We start from the raw sequence: 13,849 nt of genomic DNA, 5'->3' as shown, positions 1-13,849 counted from the left end.
AAAAGTTGGTCTTACTTGGTGTACAAAAACATCAACTGGAGACTCCAAAGGGTTTCCTTCCCGGTTGATCATGGAGATGAACCCGAATCCCATTCGCACATTGAACCACTTGCAATGGCCTGTTCCATGCAAAACCTGAGATTCCTCCTCTTCCTGCTCTGGCAACTTCCCGGGCTCGTCTCCACCTTTACTCGCCCCTGCTGAGGAGGGGGAAAAAACACACACACACACACACACGATGCAAAGCAAAGAGTTAAATTCTGGTAAACGTCCTTTGCCTTGTACAAAGGGATTGCTCAGAGGGGAGAAAAACAACCACCCCCACACACCCGCACATTACAAAATCAACCCGTTTTCTTTCCCTGCACAGAAAACCATTTAAAAAAAGCACACAACCCAAAAAGGAGCCAGGGTAACAGAGAGGAAACCCAGCATATGCTCGCTCTCTGTCGCCCGGAACAGCCCACGTTTCTGTGTATACGTGTATTTTTCCATTTTACGCCGACTTTCAGCCATACTACACCGCAGAACGCGATACTTTACTTGAATATTGCTGGTTTAGGACCGATCCCATTTTCCAACAGAAATGCTCAGCTAAATTATTCTCTTCTTGCAAAGCGCGGGTGGGGGTGGAGGGAATGAGCAAAAAAGGGGCAGATTGCACAACAACGTGTTATTGCACATACAGCGGCGGATCCAGTACTATTTTCCAACGTGCATCCACCTCCCCCCCCCTTGGAATCACTTTCAGTTAAAGTTGGGGGGACAGGTGTACAAACGTTTTCGCATCCCTCCACTGAAACTGTGTTTAATCGTACAGGAACAATTCAAACAATAGCCCCATGAAAGCTTTTCAAGTTGTGTGAATCGGTGTGGGCGGTACGGAACATTTTTGGAAATTCGTAACAATAGGTTTGTAGAAAGCCCCTCTGCGCGATCCGATTTAAAAAAAAAAAAAAAAGAATGGTGCCTAGTGGGGTTAATAAAGAGGAGGAGGGGGAGAGGAAGAGAGAGAGAGAAAAAAATAATAGAAAAACAATAGAATAAGAAAATTAACCTTCGGCCATGTTGCCCCACGGGCCCTCTGCTCCAAACTCGTGAGATGAAAACTTTCCCTTTGGATCGAAGTGGTCTTCTGCATCAATCTAACATCCTGATTTTGAACGATCACAAATTTAGCTCGCATGGTCTAATGTGCTTTCCCTCTTTTGATTTTTCCCCTTGTCTCTCCCTCAGTTTCTGGCCCCCTACGCACACGTGACTTTGTCAATTACATGCTTTCTTGCGACTAATTTCACATCAGATCCTTAAGGGGTTGGCAAGAGTCTGAAGTAGCCAATCGCCATTTCAACTTAGGCTGACACACCAAAATAATTTATGAATGAACAAGAAAATTCAAATACGAACTTGTCTTACAGCTACTTTGCACACTCCACGGGAAATCAAGATGACGTATTTTGGGGGTTTCTGTGCGCGTGTGTATTTACACATATGTGTAGAGATACACGTATAGCTACATATGGAGTTACATCCAACCCCTAGACATACAACTGAGATTTTATATATATATATACTGTCATAGGGAGGAGATATATTATGTGAATAGACACACAAATATGTATACAGGATCACATATACTATGTATGCATGCATAACCATATGTGCACTCTGTACAGATACACACCTTACTACACACATTGCCGTGTGTACAAAAAAATGTACATATTTGCAAGTGTTGCTACTTCCTTAATAAAAGTGGCATTTAAACACCTTTGAATTATAACTGTATTTTTGCCTTTTAACCTTGTATTTATTTTCTTGTAGACACGTTAGCCAAAATTCGACTGCTTCAGGGAATTTAACATGCTGATCACCTTATTTTAACCTACTTAGGTTGCCAGGAAAACTTTATATGTACTGCACGCAGAAACATATACACACTTGGGTTCAACATATACACAGAGAATCGCTAGTGTTCCTCCCTTTGTTTCACATGACTATTTCATATTCAAAAGAAACGCGTACCGGAAACGCGATATCACCTTAATATGGTTCAGAATGTGTTGAGGTTTAGCGTTTCAAAACATTTTTGGAGGGGGACGGGGCGAGGGATTGCACTTCACAGGTTTCTCCGCCATCTCTTTCCGGGGGAGGAGATGTGATTAATGACTTCCTAAATAAGAGCCCAGTTTTCAAGCCTAGCATTAGAGTGAACCTCAATCAGCAGCGATTGTTCTCCAGGAGCATGATGGAGGAGGAGGAGGAGGAAAGGCTGAAAGAGAACAGGAGAATTTGCTAGGCAGGAGGAAGACAAAAAAAAAAAAAAACAGGAGGAAGAAGACAAAGAGAAGAGGAATAATGCTGGCCTGGAGACTGCACTTTTAAATCTCCACTACTAGTGGGTGGGAGAGTCAAGCACATAAAAGAAAAAAAAAATCTAACTGGCTTGATACAGCTTTCACGTGTTCCTTCACGAATTCCCTTGGCATTGGACCTCTCTCAGGTATACAAGTAGGAAAGAACAATGTGTTATTTCTACTACTGTACTTCGCAACCCACGTATTTCAAATAATAGGTTTTAATATGTTAAGAAAAAATACTTATCAAAAATGCCTATTTCCTTCCTTTTCTTCCTGGGGAAGAACATGGATAAATATACAGTATATGTTTGGGTAGGCATAAAAAATATAAAATCACATTGCCCATTTTTTCTTGTCAGTAAACATCCTATTCACAGGCACTACACAATCATAAACTAAGATTTGGTGACACTTCTGCCCCTGTAACATTTAAAAGGTAGTTTATACCTTGTTAAAATCTGAGGACACTGGGTTAAATTATTTTTTGATTATTTTCTGGCATTACCCCTCCTGTCCCATCCACACAAACATAAATAAATAAAAAGCCAAAACAACAAACTGTGATCCGCCCAGATCTTGTACAATTGTATTTTATAAAATTTCAAAGCACTTGCTGTTTCAGTCTGCCCAATTAAGCAAACCCCCTTTGCTCTGATAGGCCTGTTTACTCTTTTTGTTGCTTTTCAGGAAAGTGTATAAATCTCTTTCCTTTGTCTTTAATTTCTGTTTGAAATAACAAGGTGCCCAGTTGAACGTTTGGTAAAAAGAGAAGGGGGTGGGCAAAAGTGTAAAAATACAAGCAATCTGGCAAGTGGAGCAGAAACTCTAAATCCTGAAATTCCTTTGCAGTCTTCAACCGTAAATTTCCTATAGGTTATTTCAACAGTGGAGGTCGACTTCCTACACTGACCTGCCTTTACACATTTGTGCAATAAACCATTCCTTTTTTCGTTTCCACTTCCTAATAAATGCAATTATTTTACTAAGTTAAATCAGTATTCAACTCACTTTATCTATGTGAAAGATTAAAAACTAAATATTTCCTATATCTATATCTAATCTATATATATATATGAACTACTATATATAATTTCAATTCTGATATAATCAATGGAAAAATAAAAGCAGGGCAGCTGGAGAGAACAAATATTTAAAGCGTTTTTCTGCAAAAAGATTGAAAACGAATGTAGTGTATATATGAAAATATCTATCAACTATTTGATATGTCTACCAAAACCAGGAGGCATCTATATATATATGATTTTTTAAAATAGTATCTGTTATAAGAGTCTGTATTTTTCTCAGATTGGTCTCCTCTATCCGCATTTGGCTGAAAAATGCAATGGAGACTAGGCTCTTGGGTTTACCGATACTGGACGCAAATAAGTTGACCCAGGTCGTTGTTTTTTTATGGAGAAACTGTCCTTTGTTTCCAGATAGTTTGATATTTTTAAAGCAATACAGTATTATGCTTTTTATCAGAGTAAAGGGAGGAGTGTGAAAACAGCAAAAGAAAGCTGAATGCAAGTATAAGAGCTAGTTGAAAGGATTTCCTACATTACAAAATAAATGCTGATTGTGTAAATTACGCGTGTTGGGGAGGGGGGAGATTTGCAAGTGGTCTTTACTGAGATTTCCAGGCCTCCAGTATTTCTGGAATTAAGGTTGGGGTCACCGGACTGGTCACTGGTGTCAGATGTTATCGACTCATTCATTTCCTGCAAAGGACATCAGCCTTTCAAGTTTTGTGGAAGGTAGAGAGCTGTTGCCAGCTGGGAACCCTCAAAAACCTTCCAAAATTCATTCACAAACAATCGGCCACAAACACCCACTTTTTTTAAGCAGACCCAGGTCGGGGGAATTCCAGGATCATGGTCATATTTCAGGCGTTAGAAAGATGCCGCTGTCTTTAACATCGACTTGCTCTCCCCACAGAAAACGTGCTTTTTCGTTGAGATAATTACGCGGAGAAAGAAACGTATTCATGAAGCTGTCCCAGGACTCCTTTGGCATCAAAACGGCCAGAGCTCTGGGTGCCTGTTTTCTAATTTGTCATGTTTCTAAAACTTCTCTGGTTTTAATTTTTTTCTCATTTCCGATTTCTTTTAATACCCTTTTCCACTCCTCCCACCTCCATGTATTTGGATCAAAACTCATGTTTAACACTGTGAAAACTGAGCTCTTAAGATAACTTCGATTTACCATGTTTTGAAAACACTTTGTAGTTTTGCTCAGGTCGCTAATCAAGAAAAGCAGGAGCGCGCGCCTCTGCCATTGCCCTGTGATAACCACATCGAAAAGGGGGTGGGGGCTTCTCTGTTTGAACTATTATCATCACTCAGAGCTGGAAGCCCCAGGTTCCCCTCCCCCGACGGCCCATTTCACTCAACCGTGCCGGTGTGGCTGCGGGGGAAGAGGGAGCCCCCGCGCGCCGCGCTTGGTGTCCTTTCTTTTCGTGCAGATCAGAAGTGCCTGGTGCTTGGTGCGATGGTCTCTATTAAAACCAGATCCGCCGCTGCTGCGGTTCTTCCGAAAACGAGGGGGAGGGGCAGCGCCACTGGGGCTGGTCAGGTCAAGTCACCCACCCATCTCTCCTCCCCCACGTGGAGCCCGGTTCCAGGACCTGGCTGAGGGGCGCTCCTGGCTTTGCCTCGGAACTCACCCGCTTGGCAGGGACCAGACGCGACGGCGCCCTCCAAGCCTGGCCCCACGTGAGAGCCGGTGGACTCCCGCCTTTCGGGCACCTCCTGGTTCTAGCCAACCCGGGTCTGCTTCCACCCAGCCAGCCAACTTTCGGCCCCTCCCCACGTGAGGGGGATCCGCAAGGTCCCGCCCGAGCCGCGCTAAGCGGAGTGGACCTGTCACGGGGTGGTTCACGGTGGCTTTCTCATTGGCGCTGGGGGGCCGCCCAGTCCAGCCCCTTCGGCTTCAGGGAGAGCCCGTCCTCTCCAGGTTGTTACCGGCAGGGATGCCCCCGGGAAGTTGCATGTTTGAGGAAAAAGCTCTCCTGGGATGGCGAATTCCCCACTCACAGAACCTGCTCCCTGCTAGGAAGATCGGGTCTGTCCCAGTGGATCTAGGTAACGCTGCCAACCTTAGAGATGGTTTCAGAGTAGCAGCCCTGTTAGTCTGTATCCGCAAAAAGAACAGGAGGACTTGTGGCACCGTAGAGACTAACCCATTTATTTGAGCGTAAGCTTTGATGCATCCAATGAAGTGAGCTGTAACCCACGAAAGCTTACGCTCAAATAAATGGGTTAGTCTCTAAGGTGCCACAAAGTCCTCCTGTTCTTTAGTTTTGGAGATTCCTCCTGAGCCCTCACGTTAGGAACCCAGAGTCTGTGTGTCGGGGAAATAACACCTTCTCCCTCCCTCCCCGCCCCGCTCCACACCGTGTTTCTCTTCACAGTCAGACTGCCCGGTCGGGGCTGTAGTATATCGGGTGTCGTGTCATGTCGAACGGTTTCGCCAGAGGAGTTGCAAGGGGGTAAGATCACGGCGTGAGAGAAAATATCAGCGGGTGCAAAGGCTCTTCGAGCCCATGGTCTCACCTGCAGCGCAGGCGCCAAAATTGTCCTCTGGTTCCTTCTCCGCTGCAGCCTGGGCAGGGGTTTCCTCGGCACCCCAGCGTTCATTAGAAACAGGGCCAGGGCAATGATCTCCTTTCTCACACGCATTTCTTTTTTTTTTTTTTTAAACCCTCAGCGTTAGTTTTTCCGGGAGAGTTTTCTGGGATCATTAATGCATTCCATGCATTAATTTGAAATGCAAGAGAGGTTGGTATGGCTGCTTTTCATATTCAAATCTTCATTATGTGAAGATCCTAATTATTACCTATATAATCCCTCCACCGCAACCACTTTCCATTATTGACCTGCAATACAACGACCACTTCGAGCTGGCTAGCTGTCTTTGTTGCAAAGACTGCCTGTCCTGTTGGATCTAGGTAGCTCTGTCAATTTTACTTGTTCCTTTAGCTTTGAAGACTCCTCCTTAGCTGCCCTCATGTCAGGAAACGTGGGCTGTGTGTAGAAAAACAGCGAGAAGAAATTTAACAACGCCCTAAATCAGCTATAGCGGTTCCAATGAATAAAACACTTTTTTTAAAAAGGGGGGAAACTTTCTTCCTTTCCCCATTTCACTATTGTTTACGGTGATTTCCTTACCCCTTTCGAAGATTCCGATGTCCCGACTATAAAAGTTAACACCTGTAAATAACTTCAGGGGTGTGTGTATGTGTGTGTGTAAAGTTTCCGAGTAGCAGCCCTGTTAGTCTGTATTCGCAAAAAGAAAAGGAGGACTTGTGGCACCTTAGAGACTAACAAATGTATTTGAGCATAAACTTTCGTGAGGTTATGCTCAAATAAATTTGTTACTCTCTAAGGTGCCACAAGTCCTCCTTTTCTTTTTGTGTGTGTATAAGTTTATACTTCTTAACCGAAGATGCTTCTTAGACTTAATTTAAATTTTAAAATAAATAAACCCCGTTACGATTGAATCGTTCTCTCCATAATTATAAACTACGAAAAATTCAAACATACACTTGTATACATCTATGAATATTAAGTGACTAACATTTTATGCCAATACCGTCGCTATTTACACGTTTTTAATTATTTTATTGTTAATTATCGATTAGTTTAACGGACCGTTAAATATTTCCATTGTTTTCCAAAAGTTATTAAATACTTAATCATAAAAATTGATAGTTTTTTCTGCCATTTGTATTTTGTACAAGTTGTTATAGAAAGTTGACGTCACACTGCAGTGGAAAATAGTGACGTATATAAAAACTTGATGATGAATTAATGTTTTTAAAGGATGTGTCACATCTCAAGGAGGTAGCTGAATGATTGGAATATACCTAAAGTTTATTTTAAATCTGAACTTTTAATGTGTTAACAAATATTTATGAACCACGATTTTCTCCTCATTTCTGACTAAAATATTCCATATCTTAAAGCCTGTGTTTTATTTTTTTCGTCCATAGGTGGTGTTATTTTAATTAATAACCAGAGTTTGGGGGAGGAAGGTTTAAAATAGGTGATTTGAAATATTTGATAGTAAAAAAATAAAATGAATGTTGATATCAAAAGTGATACTGTAAACATTCTGGAATAGCTAACAATGCACTCTGCATTTTTGCCTGTAATTCTGATGGTTTGGAGAGGCATTATTAAAATACCAGAAACTGCTCTAATCCTAGATGTAATCCAAGGGCATTAGAACACTGAGAGCCCTTCCAGAGCTCACTGCAAGCTGTGGCCTCATGTACATTAGCAGTTTTTCAGCTGTGGATTTGCAAGGACTCATAAGGACTGCTTCCATGGTTATATTTAAGGAGGCGCCACATCAGTAACTTGCGGAAAACGTGGTTATATTTGGAAAACAAGCCCTATAGAAGAGTCCCGCTTTTGTAAGACCACTTGCATTTCACTGTCAAAAATACTCAAAATAGATGGCACATAAGGAGACATTGTATATGCTTCCCTACATTTCATTTCGGGAACGAAGGAAAGGAAGAGAAGCCAAGAAATTAAAGATTGCAGCTGCTTCTCAAAGCTCCTATTGCTTTTTCAAGTTTCATAGCAATGGCAGTAAACATTGGGTTGAGAGGGAGCGAGAGCGCGGGACTGTGTGTGTTTAAGGCTGTCCCGCCCACTGGCAGGTAGACACACCAGTCTCTGTTACCCATTTTAGTAACAGCACGTGCGCATACTACAATATATTGCTACAGAGATTAGGGGACCAACCCTGCTCCCATCTGCAGTCAACAGCAACACTCCCAAAGGGAGCAGGATCGGGCCCTAGATGGAGGTATAATCTGAAGGTGGGTTTGTATTATGTGGTGCATATAAATACATATGCAGCTCTCTATTGCACAGAGAAGCTGGATGCTATGGACGCTTGTTGCCCACTGACTATTCTGAACGGCTATAGCTGACCAAAGCCATTGCCTTAAGCACAAGATGTAGCTTGTGATTAAGCATGCACGGAATTCCCAGACCATTGTGCCGCGGCGCTGCATAAGCCTCACTCAGCGGTATGTGTTCAGTGCCCCAGGGAGGAGGATAAAGGATCGCACCAGAGGACCCCCGGCCCCTTTTATTTGCTAGTCTGAGTGACGTCAGGAGCACCTTACAGATCCCTAACAGGCATGCGCCTAACAAAAAAGTAGCAACTTCGGAACAGAGCCCAAAACACTAAACTTCAGTGGGCAACAGGAGAGCACCCAACAACGCTACAGAGCCTAAGCAGGGCTGGACGCAGGCTACATACAACTATGCAAACTCTTGAAACCAAGGTAAGCAACAGAATATGGTCACCCCTTCTCCTGACGCGGCTATTGTAGTACATGTTCTAAGGAGCCAGACAGCAGGCAGTGGACAAATGGGGAAACAAAATGGGAACAGCGGGTGTTGCTGTAGGGAGAGTAGTTGGGCAATGAGTTTTCCCAGGTGACCATTTGCAAAGTGAAATACAGGATTTGTTAGCACAGCTTCCAGGGAATAAAATCAATGGATACTGCCTAATGAAACCTGACCAAGATCAGTGAACTCTGAGGCTTTTTTTTGTTCTTCTCCAGTTTCATATGCCAAAAACAGGGTTTGGCAACGTATAGTACTGCCTCAAAAATAGATGTAGGTAGGAATTGTCTATAAATGTGAGGACTGTGCGGGATAACATGTTTACATTGCTGCTGCATTAAAAATCAATTTAATATCGCTAAAAGATGGGCACTGACCTTTTACTTGTTGATATGTTTGTTATACAGTACTTAAACTATTGCGTTTTTTATCATTAATAACTCGACCTGTTAGAGATGGCTGTGACACACCATATTTCTTCTAAGAGTAATTCTGTAATGTATTTCAAGATGTCTTTAAATCCATTATTTAGGCTCACAAGATGACACCTGGGAATAAACATTCTATACTGTCTTTTTGCCCCCAGCCCAGAAAAAAAAAATCCATTTACAAACCGTTAGACCAATCAAGAATTCCAAAGTTATACCTTGGAGAAAACTGAATGAAATTCTTTCTTCGAGTCCAATCGCACTTTTCCAGACAGATATTAGCTTCATTACAGTATATTCTGTTGTGACAGTGGGAGGCATAAAGTAGTTATCAAATACCAATTCCCCAATCATATATGAAAAGTCAGCCATGTAAGACTTTATAAAAAAAAAAAAAAAAGACTGACCTGGTCCCGAGGAGACCTTCTTGAATGACCTCATCGTCTTCTAAGGAACCTAAAATCAGAGAACTGAAGTCAGTACTAGCCGGCAAATTGTACTAGAGCACAGTATTTAATTACCCCTTCTCCAGTTTAACGGCTCATTAGAAGGCCATAAAATGCCAGGGCTTTGACTCTGTGAAGTGACCTGTAAACTTTTTAACTGTTTGCGACTTACCTAGCTCATCAGAACCACAATTAGATAACCAAGAGGTAACAATCAGCCTGTTACAAAAAAAAGGGGGGGGGCCTTCTCCATTCTTTAAAGGCATTGCCCCATTAATAATCTTTTTATACAAGTTAATGAGGAAGTAGACAAATACACAGATTTGCTGGATACTGCAAGGTGTTGTTTTCACTTATCAATATTTCATCGCAATAGGTAACTCAAGTACTAGTGGTTGTTGGCTTTGCCATGCTTAAATTGTACACCTTAAATCATTTTAAAAAATTCAATCAATGTGTGTCTTTACATATATTTCAAAGGAAGTATCTTGGAATAAATTTTTGGTCAAATTGTACTAAACATTATAGGTCATAGTAACAACCTAAGAGAATCAGTAGGAAAATGCCTTCCCTTTAATACAGTAAAATCCCAGACAATCATTTGCATTTTAAACCAGGAAAGTCTCAATAAATTAACAAAAATATTTGATCAGAGACCAACACACAATATGGCTTTGTTGGTGCTAGATGTATTTCTGGTCCACTTCCAATTAAGCAGGATCTATCTGATTTCATAGCATAATAATGACAGCAAAAATGCCATGCAGTAACATAGTACAGTAGATAGTGAGAGACACTCAAGGAAAGCCACTGACTCTGTTTAGAGTAATCTTGTTGCTCAGGCTGTGCAGATTATTTAGAGCAAGGAAGATTAATAGATTTGAACATACACAAACTCACCTGCTACCAGCCTATGTCCTTTTTGTCTCCCTCTACCTGATTTTTATACACTCTACCTTAAGTAAGACCCATCCAAAGCAAATAAACCACTTCATGTTCTATTTGGATGTGAATCTAAATCTCTTCTTCCTTTAAAGAAAATTGAGATTTTTTGCAATTGGAGATCATGTCCTGACTGTTGATTCTAGCCTTTTCCTACAAATGTGGAATCTCCACCTTCCTTCTCTCACTGTGTGAACAGCCAAAGACAAGTGAGAATCAAATTTCTGTATATTAACTTCTTATCCTCTAGTTAACCCCACTTCTATACAGCATCAGCAACTAGAAAAGGTGATAGCCAGCTTGTTTTCCCTTGCAGTGAAATAACACCAGCAACTGGTCTCCGTTTTGTTTTTTGTTTTTCGGGTTTTTTTTTTGTGATCATCTATATCAAGTTTTGTTTTCCAGTAGAGCAGTTTATAAATTTAATATTAAACCTATCCTTCCTTGGCAGTTTATAAATTTAATATTAAACCTGTCCTTCCTTTTCACCTTCAACTATTACAGCCCAATCCCTGTTTTTACTTGTCTCTTCTGCCAACCTGCAGCTGTGTGGCTTTTGTCTCTCGGATTTAGCTACATTATTTATGCAGCATAATGAAATATGCAAACATAGAGTAAGAGATCCTTTCCTGGCTTTGACAAGTGATGTGCTTTAGTTTATGGGAGGATTCAAAATACTTTGGAAAAGAAATATATTAAGAATTGCAGTAACTACCGAGTTTGGTACTCTGAAAATTGGATAGGGTTAAAAAAAAACCTTGTTTTTGTCACTTCAATGTATTTGTAAACATGTATATAAATATGTGGATATCATAAGCATCAGAATAGATTATTATACAGAAAGTAAATGGGATGTAACTGTTCTAAAAGACTTGGTGTTAATTGTTTCTTAATAGGCTATAGAAGTCTTGACATATAATTGTAAGAAATGCTAGCTTATAAAAATAACTTCAAAAGTCTGAACATCTTAATTCTATTAAATTAATTCTTAAAACTGTATAAACAAAAAACTAGTCCTCATATATTCTACTGCATCATACTGAAGCCAATAGGAATTTAGTCACTGATTTAAATGGGAGCAGGCTTGGGCCCTAAAGCAACTAATAGTAACAGTGATAGGTTAGTATTTTCCTACACTACTTCGGTATAAATATTTCAAGCAAATTGGGATCTGCTAGTGCTGAAATTGAAATTCATATTTAAATAGGCTTCATAATTGCTAATATTTAATAAATGCTTATCAAGGATTATATAATAATCAAGCCTAGTAAGAGGGTTTTGGAGAGAAATTGTTCTTTGCTTTAAAAGCCTGATTAAATGTCTATAGGCATTTAATCGTAACATGTCTGAGTGGAAACTAGTTGTAGGAATAAGGTGATATTTGAAGATATCATGCAATCATCACAGAACAGGAAATAAAACCTACTCAAGGAGAGTGAAAGTTAAAGTTATAAATTATACCTATGAAATAATCTTTACCTTTGTTACAGATAACACATAAAATAATTTGAGGGTTTTTTTCTGCCACTTACTGTTTATCTTTGGCAGTTCATTCATATTGGACAGTGAAAGGCAATAGTATGCCTCCAATCATTCATTTTTCCCCAAAATTCTTAGTGACCAGCAAAATTATACAGTGTTTTGGATTTCACATAATGCAGAGTGTTAATTTAAACAATTTTACTGCCATATGAAAATTGAATGTATAGTAATAGGGTTAGAAAATCAGGTATTTATAGTTTGCCTGTTTACCTAGAAAATTGTTTGCTCTATTTCAGAGATTAGCTAGAACAAAAATTTTAAAACAATGATCCTGCTCCTGCCTCCACTGAAATCCATCAAAATTTGGACATTGATTTTACTGTGAGCAAGAGTGGACTCAATATTTTATTAATATTGTTTAAAACAGTTACAAAATGCATCAGAACACAAAAGTAAAATATACAATAATAAAAAGTCACTACTAACTAGTGAGCAAATTTCATATGGGGCAGAAAAAGATACAACATTCCTTTATTTTCTATTTGCAACCCTTATCTAGGATGGATTTTTTTTAAGGATTTCAGGTGTACCTGTCATAGAAACTGAATTAGATAAATTGTGAACACCTAAATACTACAGGCTGTTTATTTTTAAGAGAAAATGCCAGGTACTCTTAAAAAAAAATAAAGACCTTATGGTAACATTAACGAATTTGTTTAAAAACTGTGAATTAAAAAAAATATATTTATATATTATATAGTGTATGCTTTACCTTTTGCACTTGATTCAGCTGCTGGACAGTAACACAGACTAATCAGTTTATTTCTGTTTATAGTCACTTCAACTTCTGATTGAATGCACTAGCACCATGCTGCACTATCTTAGTTGCAAATGCTGCAGAGGAGTGCTAAATCAAACAAATTACCTGACACTTAACAATGCTAAAATATTTTTGAATTTTTAGAAATATCAATAGTTTTAAAACAAAATCCTAAGTGATGGGTCTACACTTCATTAAAATGTGTGTTTTTTTTTAAAGGTATCTGATATTGTATCCCTTACTTTCTTTTAATATTTCATTAAGTAAGGTACAGAAATCAATTTATAATATCCCAAAGAAATTGAATTGCATTCTGTAAAATTCAAAACATCTCAAAGTTTGGAAATAAAACACATAGAAAAACATTGGAACTGATCCACATCCTCAAACCAGTGGCTTACCTATTCAATATTGTATAATTTGCTAAAGATACAACATAATTCCTGTGAATTATTCTCTTCTGAAATTATATAACTAGATTTCATTTTCTTGTGTAATTACATACATTGTGTAATTTTGTTCACAATTTTCTTCCCATCCCAATACTGTGAGCATTGCAATAAACATTTTTAGGAAGTGAAGTGATAAAGCAGGTATGGGAAAAGTAACTCCTTTCAATTATCTTCTAAATTCAAGAATTCACCTTGACACACTTTTTTAGTAAAAATCCTTCAAACTGACTTGGTTCTGTTTTGTTTTTTAATGATCAGCAAATAGAGGTTTAATCTTTCTTTGCTGATCTGAACCTTTGAATCTTTTGTTATGTGTTAAATTGATTACCCTTTGTGGTTAACAATATGAATAACTTGGTGATATTCTCTAGCTATGTTTTGCTGACATATGAAAGGAGTAAGGTGGACTGTTTGGTACACAATAATGTAGGCATTTCTGATAACCAGAGGGCCCAGTTCTGCTCCCACTCAATCAGTTACTAGACTCCCATTTGAGTTCAGTTGGAACAGGAGCACATAAGAACAAAATCTGCACCCATTGATGTCAAGAC

The 13,849-nt window shown here is 39.4% G+C and overlaps 1 protein-coding gene across 5 annotated transcripts in view; it reads right to left on the bottom strand.

The window, feature by feature from the left end:
- Window positions 1-9,614, bottom strand: part of LIN28B (lin-28 RNA binding posttranscriptional regulator B) — a 122,403-nt gene extending 112,789 nt beyond the window's left edge. For 2 of the 5 annotated variants that reach the window (XM_075126600.1, XM_075126603.1), the window contains exons 1-2: window positions 9,564-9,614; window positions 16-200 (exon numbers count right to left, since the gene is read on the bottom strand). In XM_075126600.1, coding sequence (XP_074982701.1) covers window positions 16-200; window positions 9,564-9,597 — 219 coding nt within the window. In that variant the 5' untranslated portion in view covers window positions 9,598-9,614. Of the gene's footprint in view, window positions 1-15; window positions 201-543; window positions 1,020-1,057; window positions 1,337-9,563 lie in introns of those variants that run through there. The other 3 variants (XM_048844914.2, XM_075126601.1, XM_075126604.1) reach the window with 3 other exon arrangements.
- Window positions 9,615-13,849: the final 4,235 nt, after the last annotated feature.

Source organism: Caretta caretta, chromosome 3 (genome assembly GCF_965140235.1).
Source record: "Caretta caretta isolate rCarCar2 chromosome 3, rCarCar1.hap1, whole genome shotgun sequence".
In the NCBI taxonomy this organism is placed as follows: domain Eukaryota; kingdom Metazoa; phylum Chordata; order Testudines; family Cheloniidae; genus Caretta; species Caretta caretta.
This window is presented reverse-complemented; position numbering and strand designations above follow the sequence as displayed.